The 19,578-nt window shown below is 38.5% G+C and overlaps 1 protein-coding gene across 4 annotated transcripts in view; it reads right to left on the bottom strand.

The window, feature by feature from the left end:
• EP300 (EP300 lysine acetyltransferase) overlaps positions 1 to 19,578 on the bottom strand; it is a 130,613-nt gene that overhangs the window by 104,664 nt on the left and 6,371 nt on the right. For all 4 annotated transcript variants that reach the window (XM_084616715.1, XM_084616716.1, XM_084616717.1 and 1 more), the window contains exon 2: positions 2,790 to 3,448. In XM_084616715.1, coding sequence (XP_084472841.1) covers positions 2,790 to 3,448 — 659 coding nt within the window. The remainder of the gene's footprint in view (positions 1 to 2,789; positions 3,449 to 19,578) is intronic.

The raw sequence follows: 19,578 nt of genomic DNA, 5'->3' as shown, positions 1-19,578 counted from the left end.
ACTGAAACCAGGGTATTTATTTAGAAATAAGTTCGATGCAGACATGAAGATACTACCTTGCAAAACAAGTATATGGACTTTTACAAAGTGGGGCATTTGCTGAACTGAAGAATTCTGGATTTATGCACCTAACGTAAGTTGCAGGACTTATGTAGTACAAATGAATAAAATTTTACCTATTTCCTGTATTTTTAAAAATCCTTCATACATCAACACAATCCATCAAAATTAAAATTTTAACTTGAAAATGTCCTTAAAATGCTTACATTTGAAACAGTCTCAGTAGGTATAAACAGAACAGATGGCCTTCAAATTCCTGTTGCAAGAACAGGTGAACTTCGACTCCCACCTTACACCTAAATCGAATACAGCTAGCAGCAGGCACATTCAGGCAATGCACACCCTGTGCTAGCTCCCTTCCCACTTCCCAAGTTCTGCTGGCTCCTCTTAGGCACACCCCTGATCCACTACATCACCAGTTAAACATCACAGAGGAAATGTTTCACTAACTCCATAGAGCAACAATAGGCCTTCAAAGCATAAATACAACTATTTCTGCTACCCAAACTGAAGAGCCACTACACATTAGTAAATCCAGGCTCCCAGGTTAGAAAAACTCTACCACTGTAATTTACCAAAATATTTTTAAACAGCCAATAAAAAGTTATATTTAACAATTATGTTTAATTTCCTTTTCCATCTATTTTTTGAAGATTTGGAGGTAGGAATGATGAGGGCAGACGGGTGGAGATACACAATGGTCAGAGATATTACTGTTATTAGCTTCTGCTAACTCCACTGTAAGTAGTGAAACATCGGCTCCCTGCCAACAACTAAACCAAATGAAGACATTCTGGAATTTCAGCCTCCATTTCAGACTGTTCCTTCTCATCATGCAGTTCAGCTACTTTATGAGCAACATATATTACAATCAAATAAGACATTGAAACATAGGCTCAAACAAATTTCATGTATCTTTATAGCTAAGGTTTCTCTCTCCATGTTAAACCCTATAGAAAATATATTTGTATCAACTCAGTTAGCAAATTAAAAGCACTCACATACTGCACTGATGTATTTGATTTGAAATTCCAAAAAGCAAGCAACTAGATCAAATCTGAAATGCTTTCCCTCCTTATTCAGATCCACAAAGCACACTTCAGGGCTTAGGTCGAAACAGGTTGGGGACAGTGTAAGTTAACTATATCAATTCAAAGACTGACCTTGCATTCTTAGGAAAGATTTTCTCCAAATTAAACAGATGTTTTGAAATTTGATCAACTTTTATTGATACTTAAATCTAGTAATTAAAATCCATCTTGAACTGCAATGTATTAATCTTGAAATTAGTCAGTGTCAATTTTTAACTTGAAATAAGATTCCACATTGGACTACAGAGAACAATGCATCAAAATTCCTTTCTGTATAGTTGTTTTGATATGCTTCTAACTCTACACACAGAGAAATTTCAGTTACATTGAACAATTATGTTTCATTTCCTTTTTACAGCACCATTTGAACTATATATTGCAACCCACACCCTTTTGTAATGGTCATGTTTACCAAACAGTCCAAGTGATCTTAGTCTACAAGATTAATATTAAAAATCAACAGTCAAAGGACAGCTCACTGTTAGATATGCTTCCACCTACTGGGTATCTACCGTATTTACTACTACATGAAGCTCACAGGGTGAAGTTTATTTCTTAGGATATTCATAAGACAATTATTTCAGACCATTTTATTAAAACTAGTTAAGATCTAGTCCACATTACAGACTAATATTCTAAGTTTGGGGTTTCATTTTTTTAATTATTTTTATTTTATTAAAGTTTAAGGGTGCTTTTTATGGAATAAGGTGGCTGGAGAAAAGCATCCCAACCCAATAAGCTTCCAAAATTTTCATTTTGATTACAGCATCTGAATAAATCTCTCTTTAAAGTGTTTTTTAGAATAACTTTCCCTCTTTGACCAAGCCATGATATAATTCACTCTGGATGGAAATTGCATAATAGTTGACTGATTGTTCTGACTTATGATTTTAGAGTTGAACCCAAAGCTTGGAAAAATATTCCAGGTCAGAATATTTCTGAGGAGAAGGGAAATGCCTATTTGTAGTTTCAACTCTGTCACCATATCATTTCCATTGTCAAAACGGCCCAGTACAACTCCTTTTTACTCTTTTCCTCGTCTCAGTATTAAAAACTCATTTCCTCCCCATTTACCAAAAATGTTTTCTATTCTTTTTTTTCCTGCTTTCCAGTTTATTCCCTCACCTTGGAATGAGTCGTCCAAATTTTATATCAAACTGGACAGGTCTAACACTTACCCAGTAAGAATTCCAATATGGGTCCATAGAAATTTAAGTCAATGTTTAATAAAAAGGTCTCAAACCCACTTGTTCCACCAAGGAACTTATTTATGGATGGGAATAAAATCTACATTCTCAGATCAAAATACATCAGAGAATCTTTAGTTTAATTTACAGTGGTAGTGATGACAATGTAAAAAATTAACACTTTTTTAAAAAGTAACAGACACCTTCATCCAGCAATATTGGTACATGTCTCTAATGAATGTACCTTCTTATAAGTTCTGTAATTCTCACCTTTATATAACTCCTTTGAATGCCTCTAATGCCAAAAATTCTTTTGCACCAAATTATCTAGAAGGAAGTGTTCCCTTATAATAGGGGTTTTGAAGACAGTCAACAATGAGTTTTCTACCCTAGTTCTTATAAATGTCAAAGTTACCACATGGAATAAGTAAAGTAACCAAGCTTTTCCTACCTTGTTCATTGATCCAGGTTGTGGCCCTCTCAGTCCTGTCTGTCCTCCCATCTGGGGAGAACCTTGCTGCAGTGTCTCAGCCAACAAGTTACCAGCATTACCTATTCCTGGATTTGGATATGGCATGTTGGGTCGCCCTCTTCCTGCTCCAATTGAACCGTTCATGACTTGCCCTTGCATCATCCCCTGTCCATTGCCTGCAGCCAGCATCGAAGGATTCATGCCAGCATTCATCCCTGTGTTCATTCCCATGCCAGGCTGATTAACTGGACTATTTACTGCGGGCATCATTCCTGCAGTTGACTGGGCTGAAGGACCTTGATTTGGTCCACTTGTACCCATCCCCATATTTGGAGACGTCAACCCTGCCTGTGCCATGGGGCTTTTAACCATGCTGTTTAAGATTCCCATTCCAGGACTGTTCTGTTGGGTTTGACTTGCCATGCCTTGGCCTGGTCCCCCAACCCCCATATTGAGGTTTGGGGAACTACCAGCCCGCAGCAGTTCAGACAGCTGCTTATGTTTAGATGCAGCATCTTGTGCCATGCCAAGACTGGTTTGCAGCTGATTAATGTCACCACCGTTGGTAAGTCCCAAATCTGTGGAGCTGATTAGTTCATCTGGCAAATCGTGTTCCAGATCAAAGAGGGATCCAAAATCTAGAAGAAAAAAACAAAAGAAGTTTTTAAAAATTCAGATCAACTAATGAGATCTGAAGATAAACCAGAACAAAATAACCAAGGGTCTATGTCAGATGAACAACACACCTTCACATTGACTACTAGAGCAATATTAGAGCATCCGCTAGTATTTGAAGTTGCCAGCTCGCCTTCCTGCAGACCACCTCTAAAACTTCAAAAACTTTTAATGAGAGGACACCTTTGTTTCTTTATGATGCATGAAAAATGCCTCACTCCCAACCCCACATAAGCCAATTTTACTGGAGGACCTATTGGATGTCTCAGAGCATGTTTGTGAGCTCTCGTTCTGTAAGTGCGGGAGTTTTAGATTTTTAACAATGATGTCCTTTTCCAAAAGTGTTGGTCACTGAAGTTAAATAGGTTTTAATAGTCAAAAAATAAAGTTTTGAATCATTAAAAATCCCTTCCCCTCAATTTCTCAGCTTTCACTTAACTAAGGCTTTGTCTATATTACACACCTTGTAGCAACACAGCAGTGCCACTACAAGGCGCACAGTGTAGCTGTTTGTTGGCAGAAAAGAGCTCTCCCACCGACAAAAAACTTCCACCCCCAACAAGTGGCGGTAGCTTTGTCGGCAGGAGAGAGCTCCTGCTGACAAAGCGCTGTTCATACCAGCACTTTTCGTCAGCAAACTTTTGTCTTACGGGGGTGGGAGGTAACATCTCTGAAAGAAAAGTTTTGTTGTTCAGTTGCCAATGTAGACAATGCCTAAGTCAGGCATTTTTTGAATAGGCACAACCTGCATTTCTAGTGTAAAAGCAAACAGAAGACTTCCTTTATAAATCATGGAGTAGCTAAAAGGAGATGTTCTTTTTCCCTTCTTTTGCTGGTCACCTTAAAATATTATCCTAATTTTGAGAACCAAAACAAAGTTACAAAAGTCAATGGATCTTCACTGGGTAACGCCCACTATGAGCCTATTTGGCTGCAAAGAGTAGAATTATAAGCAATGTAAACCATTCCTTCCCTATACAGGAAGAATATGTAAGAGTGAAAGACAGCAGGATCGGGAATCAAACCCATCTCTCATGTGGCTATGCAGTGTCACCACTAAAGTAATAAACTGGCATTTTAGTTTCAGACAGTTTGCATGCTCGGAGATGCTTGGAATGTCATTGCCAAGATACATTACAACAGCCCCAAGTTTTCTTATCTAGGAAGATCACAAATACTTGAGATATGCCATAGGTACTATGCATCTCTTAATCTGAACTGAGTCATAGTGATTGGCATATTATTTTTACAGTGTTAAATATAAACCAAGAAGTGTTTACACAAAAGATCTATTATATTATGAATTCGTAGTATTTTAATGACTAAGGAGCATGCTGCCTAATGTTTACAGTTGGACACTATATTATAGTGGACACTATAAAATAGTTCGCGATCAAGTTTAATTTTTAACCCTTCTTAAAAGAAATTTCATTTCATGAATGCTCTATTATAGCAGATATTTTACTTTACTTTCAAAGAGAAATTATTCAAGACTTTGACAGCTGATAGTGTTGCCAATACACTATTTTCACACTATTGCAATGCTGATTAAGGGGAGGTGCCAACTCTACTGAAAGCCAAAGAATATGACCACAGCAGTCCTCGCTAAAATATTAAAATTGAAGAATTAGTAGCAGAAATAAGAAGCAGGTTAAGTCTGAAAGGCTGAATTCCATTAGATACTTTCTCAATAGAGATCACAATAATAGAGTAACCAAGTTGAAAGACCTCAGTATTTGCAGTCTTGGAAGTAAGCATTACTTCAGAAATGAAAAGTAAACCATCAAAAGAAGCCTTCTGGAAGTTTTGCTGCTGGGGATTAGCAAGAGAAGAGTTACTTGGGTGGACTAAGATGAAGCAATTTCAGTTCTATTTAAAATTTTAATGCCCCTATCACTGCAGTATCCAAGCACCACAGATAAAACTATAGGCCTTTTGGGCAAGAATTTTGCTTCTACTTTACAGCACTCCCTTATTACTTCATTAATTGCTGCAGTCATTTGCCTCAGTGAAGTGTAAACAGACCATCCTTTAGCCTCCATTATTTGGGGGAAGTTTGTGCAAAGGATAGGCCTTGCATTATACTTCAACAGTGGATCTTTCAATAGCGCCTTCCTTTTGACAGTCTTGTAATTTAGTTACTATTCTACAGATGAAGTTAAGAGGAGAAAAAGGGGCCCTTAATTCTGCTAAGCATACCGTTCCCAGAAGGCAGACCTAAACTTCATACAATTTCACATCAGAAGGAACAGAAAGGACTTCACTTGCTTATTGAGAATAAATATCAGTGAGTGAAAGGAAACAGGAAGGATTACAATGAAGAAACCTCTTAAAAATAGCAAGAGGGCAAGAGAATTGGGAAAGCAATAAAAGGGACATGTGGTGCCCTGAAAAGACTAAAAAGAATGTCAAACGTTGAGAGACTATCAGCCAGAAAACACTCAAGTTACCTAGCGTCAGCCTAAGAGGATCAGTAAGGAAGGGTCAGAAACAAGGCAAATGTGATTCACAAGCTAAGGTCCACGGTCCAGCAAAGATCTGGAGAGCCATTCCTGGTGGTTAGCGGAATAAAACTGAGAATTAAAGCAGAGAAATTATGCAAGAGAACATGGTCCATGAATGGTGCATCTTATTAAGCGAGTCACAGAACAAAAGCCAGAAAGTCACTGAATCAGGAAATTCCTGAACATGAAGAACTCAACTCCCTCTTCAAAATATGATGGGACATCCTGTCCATGGAAAGGCCTGCGTAAGGTATTTAAGGTACGCATCAATCCTGTAAATCAGCATGAAATTCTGTTTTCAGGATTCTAAAGCCATATTTGCTTTTCCTCATGCAAGGAAAAGATCACTCAGCATTTCTCTGAAGATCTAACAATCCCATGAGATTCTCCCTCCTAGATCTCCATTTATAAGTACATGACGGCAGAATTCTAAGCCTTAAAGGTTTCTGGTCTCTAAGAACAACTCTAGCATCCACAAATGTAAGCCAACCCCTACCCCTCATTGGTAGCCATGCCAAATGAACCTTTCAAGCAGGGAGAATGCACCAACAAAATAATCAAACAAAAAAAAATTCCTCAAAAGGCAAGAAGTTAACAGGTACATGCAGAAACAACAAGAACAAAATCATACTACATTGTGGGAAGGTGGCTGGGAGATCATCCTTTTGGCATTAAACATTAAGAGATACAAAATTATAAATATTTTTTCTCTTATCAAACAGGGAGGATAAAAATTAATTATTTTTTTTTTAAAAAATCAAAAGATTTTAAAATCATTAAGTTTTTTTAATTTAAATAGGTTTTTCCTATAAAAAAATCCAATCTTAATTAAAACAAAGATATCTCACCATGGAACAGGGATTATAAATTCTATAGTATGAGGCAATATATTCATGTAATGTTTAAGAAAAGTTTTGTAAATGAGTTCCAATAGTTCATGGATTGGAGACCCAATCTTATGGGGTTCCAGGGGCTTCTGTATAGAAAGATTTACCTGAATTATCTACCCGATGGGACTCAGTGCTCAGTCTAGAAGATATCACCATAGAGGCTTAGTTTTGCAGTTCTCAAACTGTGGATGTGTGTCTCCAGAGATAACATGCTTGTTAACAGTAACGTTTTTAAAATATAGAGGTGAGAAATAACAGACCTCAACCTTATTGTCCCTCTGCAAATTTGTGTACACAGAGTCAATCCCTTACCTCTCTCTAAAAGTGCAAAGTTTCAAAAAGTTTAATGAATAGAAGATTGTTGGGGGTAAAACAGATAAGGAGAAGTCTGGAGATAAATGTGAGAAGCAGGGGGACAGGCAGTAGAAACAAAAGCGAAGCTGTTTGAGCAGCATATTCCAGAAGTCTTGAGGTCTTTCTGAGTGTAGCCTTCATTGACTACCATACCCTTCTCTCACTAGAAGGGAAAACCTATAATGGCAGCAGGCTGTCAAAGAGATCCAGTTTGGGAATATTTTAATGAAGTTCCTCTACCTGTGGGTAAGACAGGCATGCATGCAAAATGCAAACAGTGCAACAAAGAAATGCAAGGCCTGGTTACCCGAATGAAACAACATCATGAGAAGTGCTCCTTCTCAGGAGGAAGCTGCGTTGAAGATGATGAAAGGAACATGTCTGAACATGCAGGATCTTCAGGTTGGTAAACTTTTTTATTTCATACTTCTTTCTTAAGGACTGCCTGTCTTCCTTCTGGACTATTCTTGAATTTTCATGTTTGAGCCAAAAATATAGTTGTTACTCCATGACACTATCATTTTAGATGCAGTTGTGATAAAAAAAATAAATAGCTGAAATAGGCAGAGGTTCCTTTTACAATTTCACCTTTAAAGTAGTACTGAGTGTCAGTGAACGCAATGAGTAATACTAAATGAGCAGTATGGTAATATCAATCAAATAACTGCATTGGACTTATTTTGTTTAGGCCAATCCATCCTCAACATTCAGGATTCTGAATACTATCCACCTTCAAGATCATCATTTTCTATAGTTTCAGAGTTATCTGCCAATGATAGTGTTTCAGTCACATCATGTATGTCACATAGCCACAGTATATCACCTGTAGCAAAAAGAAAAAAAAAATCTCCATCATCCAGAAACAACTATCGATAAGTTTGTGATAAGAACCAGCAAATTACAAAAAGAGGTAATTGATGAAAAAACTGACCAGTTTGTTTATGCAACAAACTCTCCTTTCTGTGGGATTGAGAACCCACATTTCATTAACATGATTCAGTCATTAAGACCAGGACACAGTCCACCCAAAGGAACAGGTGTCGCAGGCTAATTGCTGGATAAAGCATATGAAAGAGAAATTGAGCAGTGTACAAAAGGACTAGAGGGTAAAATTGTTAACCTGAGTCTTGATGGGTGGAGCAAAGTTCACAACGATCCTATTGTATGTGCATGTGTGACAACAGAAGGGAATGTCTTCCTTACAGAAACAATTGATACATCAGGAAATGCACACACAGCAGAATACTTACAAGAAGTAGCAGTAAAAGCTATAACAAACTGTGAAAAAAAATTCAAATGTCTAGTACGCAGCTTGGTCACAGACAATGCTGCAAATGTATCCAAGATGAGAAGAAATCTAGAAGAGAGAGTCCCAAGCTAATAGCATACAGTTGCAGTGCTCATTTGATGCACCTCCTAGCCAAAAAGACTTCAAACAAAGGCCAATGTTGTTGAAATCGTAAAATACCTCCATAACAACCACTTTTCAGCAGCTCCTCTGAAAAAAGTGGAGGGAACCAAGCTAATTCTCCCATAAGATGTGCGATGGAACTCAGTAGTGGACTGTTTTGAGCACTATATCAAGAACTGGCCTAATCTGATGAGAGTTTGTGAACAAAATGGTGAAAAAAAATAGATGGCACTGTCACAGCCAAAGTCCTCAACATTGGGCTTAAGAGAAATGTTGAACACATGCTGAAGACCCTGAAGCCTACTTCTGTAGCCTTGAACAAAATGCAGAGAAATAGCTGTTTTATTGCTGACGCTGTTGAAATTTGAAAGGAACTGAGTGAGATCTTAAAAAAAGAGAAATATGCAATGACAGAGTTAAATTACAAGTATTAAAAGAACCAAATGGGACAAGCACCATCTCTAGCTCATTTTCTTGCAAATGTGCTCAATACTCAGTACCAGGGTCAAACCTTAACCGCTGAAGAAGAGGAGTTGGCCATAACATGGACATTAAGCAATCACCCCTCCATAATGCCAACTATAACAAACTTCAGGGCTAAGGGTGAACCATTCAAGCAATGTATGTTTGCTGATGAGATTTTAAAGAAAATCACACCAGTGAACTGGAAGTCACTTAAGTACTTTAAATTCAGAGACTGTTGAAGTGATAATCTCACTTCTAACAGCAGTAGCTTCTTCTGCCAGTGTAGAAAGAATATTTTCTTCCTTTGGACTAATTCATTCCAAATTGAGAAATCGTTTGGGACCTGAAAAAGCAGGAAAGCTTGTTTGTCTTTTCCAGATTATGAACAAACAGGAAAATGAAGGCGAAGATGACTGAGTTAGCTGCAGAAGCCAGTATTTTAAGTTCCTCATGTTGACCCGGCTGACAGTCAATTTAATTTTTCTTTTTTAATATATTATTTAACTATTTTAGTTAATTAACAAAAACAAACCTGATTTTAAAAAACTTGAATGTTTAAATTCAAAAATTCATGCGCTAGTTTTGTTAAAATATTATATGTTTGCTGTTGAAGAAAAAAATCCAGCATACATAACGTTGTTGTTTTAGTTAAATAAAAATTTTAGATGTCTGTCTGGTGATGTTCTCTTCCTAATACAGCATGGCAAGAAAAGCCTCCAAATACTAATGATTAACCTGTTGAATTGGAGATATTTATGAAGTCATTGGGAGGTTGACTATCTGCTTCAATTACCTTTGGTAAATGAAACAACAAAAAAATCATTCATTTTCTGATATAGCTGCAAAACTAATCTGAAAAGTTTTCAAAATAAATCACTTAAATTTATAGTGTGTACCTTCTAAAAATGAAACCTACATCTCTGAGTTGTGAAGAATATGTATTACGGTTATACCAACCAACAAGAACGCCCTTTTACGTAGAAACCCATGATTAAATCGAGTCTTCCTGACTAGTGATTTAAATCAAATCCACCCTGAAATATATCATTTGCCAAGATTCTCACTTCTGAAGAATACAAAATGGTTGTCTCAGGAGAATAGCACTAAGTATTAACCAAAAATATGACGTGAACTTGAGCAAGGATAACGGCATTCTGTTTTGTTTTTAATGACAGGTAAAGTCAAATTGAAACCCAAATCTTCAAAGTCTTTTACAGCCAAATGACAGTAAACAAACACCAGACAATGTTCAAACTTTGAAAGGAAAATCCTAAAGTCAACCAAATTAGTAGTCCTAAAACCAGCAATGATTTTGCGTTCGCACATTTTACAGACAGATCCCATTGGACTGAGGGACCAAATATGAACAGATTCAGGAAATTGAGTTCAGCAGTACTACTTTGTGTGTACTTACATACATGACAGAGTCACGGCTCATTTAATATTCATATTCAGTTGCCCCAAGATGTACACTGTCTGCAGACTGTAGAGGCCGCTTTGGCTCTGACCAGATCAGCACTGGCATGGCTTGGCCACTGACCAGCAACTCAAGAACCTGGTGTCAAAACTAAGGAAGTGGAGTCAGCTTTCTGACACACTGAGTCTTCTGCAACCTAACTATATCTTTCACCCAGTATGCACCAAAGATCTGACTAAAGTAGGGGAGTATGCACACATTTGACCACCACCAATGTAATGATTTGTGATCTCTAGAGAAATCATGGCACCCTCCCAAATACAGAAGAGTTACTACATGATGGAAACAGGCACTCTGGTTTAAGGTCGGAAGCAAAGCACAAAAGTCACCAATACCCAGGAAGCGACCTTCAGTGTTAGGGTCGTTCAGAAGGATCCTTCATTAGGTTAATCTGGGGATCCATTAATACCCTGTGTTCACAGGTAAAGTGAAGATGTAGAGAAGAGGGAACGTTTCACCCTAAGAGTCCAACGATGCATTACTGAGACATCTGACCTATTTTTAATTAGGCCATATCCAAAAGGTTACCCACAAAAATAGTATTAGAGTGGAGTAGCCTCAAGGTGCAAAGAAGATATGCAACAGTTCTCTTATGAGCTGCACCAACAGCAGACACTTCTGCTATGCCCAAAGGTCCTTTTGTCAGCTAATGCCAATGCAACCATAGAACTCATCTGTGAAAGAAAAACATCCCATGAAATGTTACCATATCAGGAACCACATCGTGAGCAAGATACAGACTGAACAAGTTGCTTCAATCCCACAGTCTTTCACAGACCAAATATGGTCAAAACCATAACCCTCATAAGCCAACAATGGCCAATTTGTCTCATCACTCAATTCACAATGCCCTCATATACCATAAGACAAGAGAACACACAACAGCCCTAACCTCTCACCGATGCTGCCAGATGCTAACACACCTCTCTTACAGCAACCACAGCTTTCCTGCACTACCTTGAGTGCACAGAGTCTTCTCCTATCTTGGTCCATTATTAATATCTGGATGTTCACTGACACCACCAAGAACTTACACTGCTACAGTTCACCTTAAACTTCCTTAGATCTCAACTTGTTGGAAGTATCTGCACACCAGGGGATACACATTTGTCAACTCCAGTCAGACGAAACCTTCTGACCTTACAATGGGATGGTAGTTATTCCCTGCTGGCACTAAGCAAGGTATAGACCAGGAGGTCTCAGTCATGCACTGAATGTGATGCTTTTTTACTTTCATAGTGTGTGAGTCATCTCTTCAGGGGATCCTGGCTATCCTGTGTTAATATAGATCAGTTTGGTACTGCATGGGTTTTATGGGTTTTCCAGTCTGCAGCACGTCCAGGCATTCAGCCTGGGAGCAGTTTTCCTCCTACCAGTCACTTGGAGACCTGACACCTAGGTGGCCTTAAGTTATTCAAATTCATACATTACTGTCAGACATTACTGTAACACTATTGCAAAAAAAAGCTAACATCATTCTGGGATGTATTGGCAGGAGTATTGTAATTCTTCTGCTCTACTCTGCGCTGATTAGGCCTCAGCTGGAGTACTGTGTCCAGTTCTGGGCTCCACATTTCAGGAAAGATGTGGACAAATTGGAGAAAGTCCAGAGAAAAGCAAAAAAATGATTTAAGGTCTAGAAAACATAACCTATGAGGGAAGATTGAAAAAATTGAGTTTGTTTAGTCTGGAGAAGAGAATATTGAGAGGGGACATAATTTTCAAGTACATAAAAGGTTGTTACAAGGAGCAGGGAGAAAAATTGTTGTTCTTAACCTCTGAGGAGTGCAAGCAGCAATGGGCTTAAATCGCAGAAAGGGCGGTTTAGGTCGGACATTAGGAAAAACTTCCTGTCAGGGTGGTTAAGCACTGGAATAAATTGCCTAGGGAGGTTGTGGAATCTCCATCATTGGGGATTTTTAAGAGCAGGTTGGACAAACACCTGTCAGGGATGGTCTAGATAATACTTAGTCCTGCCTTGAGCGCAGGGGACTGGACTAGATGACCTCCTGAGGTCCCTTCCAGTTCTGTGATTACTAATCAAGATCCTGAAGGTGAATTTGACCTTTAATGTACTAGGAACTTAGTGCCCTAGCATCTCAAAATTGTCCTATTTAAGGTGGAGAACAGTATCGCTAACATTATTTATATTGCAGTAATGCCAGAGAGGGACCAGGACCACATTGAAAAAGGCACTGTACAAACAGAAAACAAAAATGGTCCCTATCACAAGGAGTTTATATTCTTACCAAAATATATCCTTACCAATTACATAGCAGAGAAGCAAAACTTCAAATGGGCTGAGGCACTCTATGCTAGTCCCTCTCTCATGTTTTCTGGCTCAGGTGAATCTCATTCAGATTAGAAAACTGGAGGAAGTTCTCCTCACTTCATCAAGATTAGTCTTACTTGTTTCTGAAAGACTATTAATAGGCCCTTCTACTAAGTTTCTGGGTGGTTAGCTTCTAACAGAGGATGGAATAAACCCAGTTTTTTGGGAACTTGCACCAGAGGCCTCCAGATACCTGAGAAGGTTTTTGACCTCATAGCCTAAATGTGTTCTGCAGATGGGAATCAATGGCCTCAAAGTAGTTGATCTTCAAAGAATAGGTGCTTTAATTGAAAGGACAGTGTTTTGTGTGCACAGAAATGCCTGAAGGATCTTGGCACAGAAGCTGTATAAGATGATAGAACATGCAAGGTAGGCAGATTCTTATAGCAGGTAAGACAGGGCCTTGAGGCTTCAGTCTAGATCCCCCTTTATATGCAATGGGAAGAGAGATGAATCAAAGTGGAACTTCAAAGAATGATCATCCTTCTGAACAACCCATCAGCAGTCCTGATATGCATCAGTAAATCGGACTATGGAATAGCTCTGTCTGAAGTATAAAATGAATTAACGAGTGGACAAGGCTTGATACCAGCGCTTCTCTCTGCTTTGTCCAATAGACACTTCAAGCAGCACTGTCTTGTACTTGGCACACTCAGTCTTCCACATCAGGCAAAACTATCAACAAGCGCTCAATATTCCATGCAGAATGCCCCATCAGGATACCAACTCTAGAGCCCTGCAAGCATTAACAGGTCCACCTCAAAGCTTTACCATCAACACTGACTGCTGGGTGCCACACAATGCAGGCTACTGCATATGAAACATATGGCATTTCTTTTGTGCTTTCAGGCAGAAGCAATGGCCATGAAATGCTGAGATCAAGATATTCTCTACAGAGAGACCTGAAAGCTATCCAGGAGAAGGCCTAGAAGCAAGAAAGAAAACACCAATCCAAGCACCAAAGTGTAACCAGCTATTTGGATTCACAGTGAAGCAACTAGACTGGGGATCCAAGAATGGAAGCTCATGACCTGAAGTACCCTCCAAAAAGATAAGCTAAGAAGACAGTGAGCCAAGGATCCTCACAAGGCAAAAAACACTTAGATGCCCTGAACAACTTAGTTCAATACCCTGAAACAAAGATAAAGATAAAATGTCAAATAAACCCAAGGAAGAGGTAAAACAAAGTGCTACCAACAAGCTCTGGAAGTTACAATGTCAGGGACTAAAGGTCTCCTTATGGGGAGACAAAATGACTCTTTCAAGGAGAGATGTGACACAAAAAGAACCTCAGCCAGGGAGGGACTGAAGAAAACCGAAGCAACAAGAAACTGGACTGCAGTGAAGAGTAACTACTTTGGTTGAAGGGGCAAAGCTTTTGTGGGAAGCTCCATCACTGACTGATCAAGTAAAGGACTGGAAATTTCAGGTGGCAGCCATTAGAAGTTCAGGTGGAATGTGACCGCCAGTAGATGCTCTGCTGTTCTTTGGGGACAAAATAAAACCTTTAACATTTGCAGAGTTCCACCCTGTTCTGTCTAGGAAACATTCAGGAGTGAGGATTCTACCAAATGATATTTAGAAATGGTCAGTGTTATAAACCCCATTAAGGGCAAATAAATGAGTCCAATAGCATTTTCATTGTAAACCCCTCTGAAGCAACAAGCTTCAAGCTGAAATTTAGTATACAAGGACTTTGTCTGATAGTTTTTTTCCTACTTTTTTTAAAAAAAATTGTGGAGCCATTTTTAATTAGAGGGCAACCAGAGATTAACTATACCACTGCTGTATTTAAACAGAATCCAATATCTGATTTAAGATCAAATACAGGCAGAAATTCAAACAAGACCTAAAAAAGTACAAGATTCAGATTCAGAGCCACAAAAGCTACGGAGTTCAGTTACACATCAAACCTCACAACATACTAGGATGCTAGTCCCTAAACAACCAGAAGTAACTTCACTTCTTTGTGCCTAGAATACGAAAATTTGATCCAAAGCTGCAATTTTTTTTTCCTGCATCTGTTTCAGGAAGCTATAACCTTTTTGCTTTAATACACCATTTGTATTTCGGAAACTCCAAGAGCCTCTGGCATTAGGCTTTTAATTCTCCTCACTGTAAGAAATTGTGTTTTTTGCTTCCCCTTACCACCACATCACACCCCGAAAAGCCCACTTTAATGCAGTATTCATGTGCATTCTGCCTCAAGGAACTCAAAGGGAAAATAAGACGCCTGAATTCAAAGTTTGGGACTGCAAGCAAAACCCTACCCAACAGTTGTGCCTAACCAGAACAACTTTTTAATACCTCATGTCAGGGTGATCAGAATCATTGAAAGTCTACAAATGGAAGCGTGTAAGCCATTTTAGGAGAGTAAAGCAAGCGTTTCAGACAGGCTCGTAGCCGCAACCCAAAGTTTGTTGGTGAAAATGTCGAACTTAGTGGCAGATGTACATATCACCTCATCTACCAGGTTGGGGTTTTTTTTTGTTTTTGTGGGGGTTTTTTTGGGGGGGGCGGGGGATTGTCACACATTTGATATAACTAATTTGCAAGGGGCAAGATGTCAAGTAAATGTTATTAAAAAGACCATTTATTGCTATAGCCCCAATCTGAAAAGAATGCATCTTGGGGTGCTTATTCTTCACGCAAATTCTTACACTGTGTAATTTGGATATATCCCACATTCCCTGATCAGAGTGCAGATTCTATGCCAAGTACCACACAGCTCTTCCTCAAAAGAAAACCTTCCATTTTCCTCAGAACAGTGATCTGAAAGTTCACTGAGGGCCTGATCCAAAGCCCACTGAAGTCAATAGAAAGACTCTGACTTCAAAATGGGCTTTGGATCAGTGCCACAATCAAGAGCACTAAAACTACTGAGCCATCTGATTCAAAGAGGTGGTAACCCAGTTTCCATCCTGTTTTTATTCTGGATTTGACATCTGGAGAACTTTACTGCTTTTACATTAAACTGATTGATATATCAAAGTTTTGTTACTAATTGGTCACTAAAATATTTTGAAATAAAATGTTGAAGGTTTACAAATGATTGAGAGTGCTTTTCACCAACATGAGCTAGGGAGACGTTTCAGCTCATTCACCATTCTGAAAGCGATTAGCAATAACTTTTTAAACTTCCCCCTTTAGTTACCTGAGTAAATCTAGCAGATTTTAAAATACACAATGCAAATCCTCTACATTAGTTTTACTTAGTGACTACTGGGCCAAGTTATAAACAACATGAGGGGCCTTGGACATTAATAGTTAATAATGGCCCCAATATACCAAGGTAAATGCCTAGCTTAACAACAACTCAATCATTTTGTTAATCAATTTATTGCCTACTACATTCCCCAGTCAAGGATGTGCCACCAATATATAGCAAAAAGAAAAGGAGTACTTGTGGCACCATAGAGACTAACCACTTTATTTGAGCATAAGCTTTCGTGAGCTACAGCTCACTTCATCGGAAAGCTTATGCTCAAATAAAGTGGTTAGTCTCTGTGGTGCCACAAGTACTCCTTTTCTTTTTGCGAATACAGACTAACACGGCTGCTACTCTGAAACCTGTCAATATATAGCATAAGCTTTGAAAAACTAGACTGATTCAAAATAACACTCAGCCTAAGAATATATAAGCTTCAGACAGGAATTTCATTTGTACAGTTTTAACAAGTTTTGAAATACTTACATATTTGAAAACTGCTGTATTACTGAAGAGTCAATTTTCTGAGCACTATGGGCCCTAGTATGAGTTGAAATTAGAGGTGAATGAGCCTATTTTATCATACTAACATTGTGGACCACCAGAAGAAAGCACAATGAAGCAACCATTCACTATTATGCCAGAAAGGATGCGTTTTCTACCTAGAATACCAAAAAAAAAAAAAAGCAGGCCGCAGGGATATGCTGGCCGCCGCTTCCCGCAGCTCCCATTGGCCGGAAACGGCGAACCGCGGGCACAGGGAGCTGTGCCTCCAGATGGTCAACACAAACATGTCTCGCGGCCTGTCAGCAGATTACCCTCATGGGCTGCGTGCTGAAGGTTTCCGACCCCCATCTACAGTCACTATACATTTTAGAAATTCGTCTGTAGGAGAATCACCATGGCTCACTCTCACTCATGCTTCCCAGCATCACCCACAGAGACTTATAATTAATCTGGTCCTGAAGTCCAGCATCCTGTTGGAAAAATCCTAAATGCAGGAAGAGAGCTAATATAGGCATAGTTTTGCACTGGTCCTGTGGAAAAGGACAGGAGGACAAAAGAGAAAAACTTCTCTTGCCATTGTACCTCACACAAGCAGTGGTGAATCCCCTGTGCTACTGCTGCTCCTGCACATACCATTTTACAACAGGAGAAGTAGAGAGAATCTAACTAGTGCCACATCAATTCCACATCTCTCCTGATGCAAATGTAACTGAGATAACTCCACAACTGGCTGAGTTACCCACTACAATTCCTCCATCTAAAAATGGTAGCTGTTCAGAATTCTTGGAAAAATGAAAAAGTGCCAACATTTTCTTTAAAAAAAAAAAATCATACAACAAAAGCATAGCTGAAGACAGTTATTTGTATATGACAAAGTAAAGCCTTCAAAATACACAAAGATTCAGAGACATTTGTAATTTTGTGCTGTGATTCATATAACAACCTAACATCAGGAAACATGCTTTAAGGAAGAAATATCGGATCATGCCCATGGACATGTTATTTACCACTTAGCAAATAAGAAGGTTCCTGTGTATAAAATAATGATTTACGTCTTGCTTGTCGCATTCATGTATCCAAATTCAGTGGGATCACGATGTTTTGCATGTCACTGACTACAACCATATGCAGAGACAGATGTATTTTACTTCAACCTGCTGCTACAGTTTTGGTAAAGCCTGAGAAGCCAAATCCTTGGAGACCCATATAAGTAGTTTAAGCTGACAGGTAAATAAATCAGCAAAATTACTTAGTTTGTCAGATAAAAAATCTAAATGACTTTGGGCTCAATCTCCACAGAGGGGCACTGGTTAATGTGCAGAGAAAGATTAAAGTAAGATCATTACATCAATAGAGCATGCACTGGAAGACCATCCCACTGGAGCATGAAAGCAAGTCATGGAGGAGAGACTAGAGACAACCAACCAGAAGCGCGCCGGGGGGGACGACTTGCAACAGATATACTTGTAAGTCCCATTAAATCCACTGGCAGAGAAAGACTGCTGTACACTTTGGACATAGCAATCCATAGCAAAGAGCCAGAATTCTTCCAATAGTATACTTAATCTTTCCCCCCAGCACCCAACCCACACACATTAGTAGGAAAAAAAAAAATTTCTACACAAGAGTAACGACGAATTGATTACGGATCTGAACTGATAGCTCCTTTTAGGCAGAGTTAAGGATTCAGCCTGAAAGAGATCATTTAACAAGAGACCATCTCAACCACATCTACTTAAAATTAACTAGGTTTTGTTGGAATCTAGCATCTAAAATTCCTGAATGCCTAGGGACCTCTTGAGTTTATATATTACACACACACAATTTCCATAGACCTTTAACTTATGGTGTATATAGTTTTTATTTAAAAAATTTGTAGAACATTTCAAGTTTACATACGCAATTCAGTGTGTAGGAAAAAAAGATAAATAGTTGTAGGTATCATAAGATTAGGAATGGAATGCAAGGTTGTGAAGTCTGCAGGATCATTGATTTTTGAATCAACCATCATAGAAATATCAAGTTACTGTTCTTCTCAAAAATCTTATTCTAACCTTGACAGTCCACTTGACTACAAACTAGAAATTATTTCAGTTCCCTCAATTATTTACTGTTGATTAAAATAATTGCCAACTGTAATACAATATGTATTACATTATTTTCTACCTGTCCAACCCCCAAATTAAGGGTTCTTTTTAACAACTGACACCATTAACACTTCAAAAAACAAAAACAGGAAAGAGAAAAACTAGAACTGGATCTCACCAGAAAAGGTAATAAATCTAGTTTTTAAATAATTTCTACAATTTAAATATACGAAATGATTTCAGGTCTTAGTTTTGGGGTTTTTTTAAAATGAGTTCTCTAATTTTTCAGGTACCAGAACAAGCAGTTTTAGTGAAAAATACATTTAAGTTATAAAAATAAAGATTTCCAAGTGAATTCTTGACAATTGCCTACAGCTTCATTGCTGATGGACAGTATTTTATAGTAAAGGGTGTGGAAGATGTGTGACTTTGTGATAGGGCACAGGAACATGAGTCAAGAGACCCAGGTTCTATTCCTGGCTCTGTCGCTTACCTGTTACATGGTCATGAACAAGTCACTTCACCTCACCTTCCTCTGCTCCCTCTCCCTACCCTTTGCATATCTTGTCTACTGAGACTGTAAGCTCTTTGAAGGAGGACTGTAACTTTAGAGTCTGTACAATGTCTAGCACAGTCTCAGTTGCACAATTGTAATACAAGTAAAAATAGTTTTATTTGCTATAATACAAAAACTTTGTAAGTTATCTGATTATACAATCTATTAAAGAGGCAGCAAATGAAAATAAGGTGAACTGCGACAGACAGACTCACCCAAGTTTCAGAGAGAAAGAGCACATGTAAAATTGAAAGGGGGGAACTCAGGATTAAGATCTGATTGCTGTGCAAGAAAGGGGGCAG

Source organism: Lepidochelys olivacea (genome assembly GCF_965140295.1).
Source record: "Lepidochelys olivacea isolate rLepOli2 genome assembly, chromosome: 1".
NCBI classification, from domain to species: Eukaryota; Metazoa; Chordata; order Testudines; family Cheloniidae; genus Lepidochelys; species Lepidochelys olivacea.
Note: the sequence above shows the minus strand (reverse complement) of the source record. Positions and strands in the feature narration are given on the sequence as shown.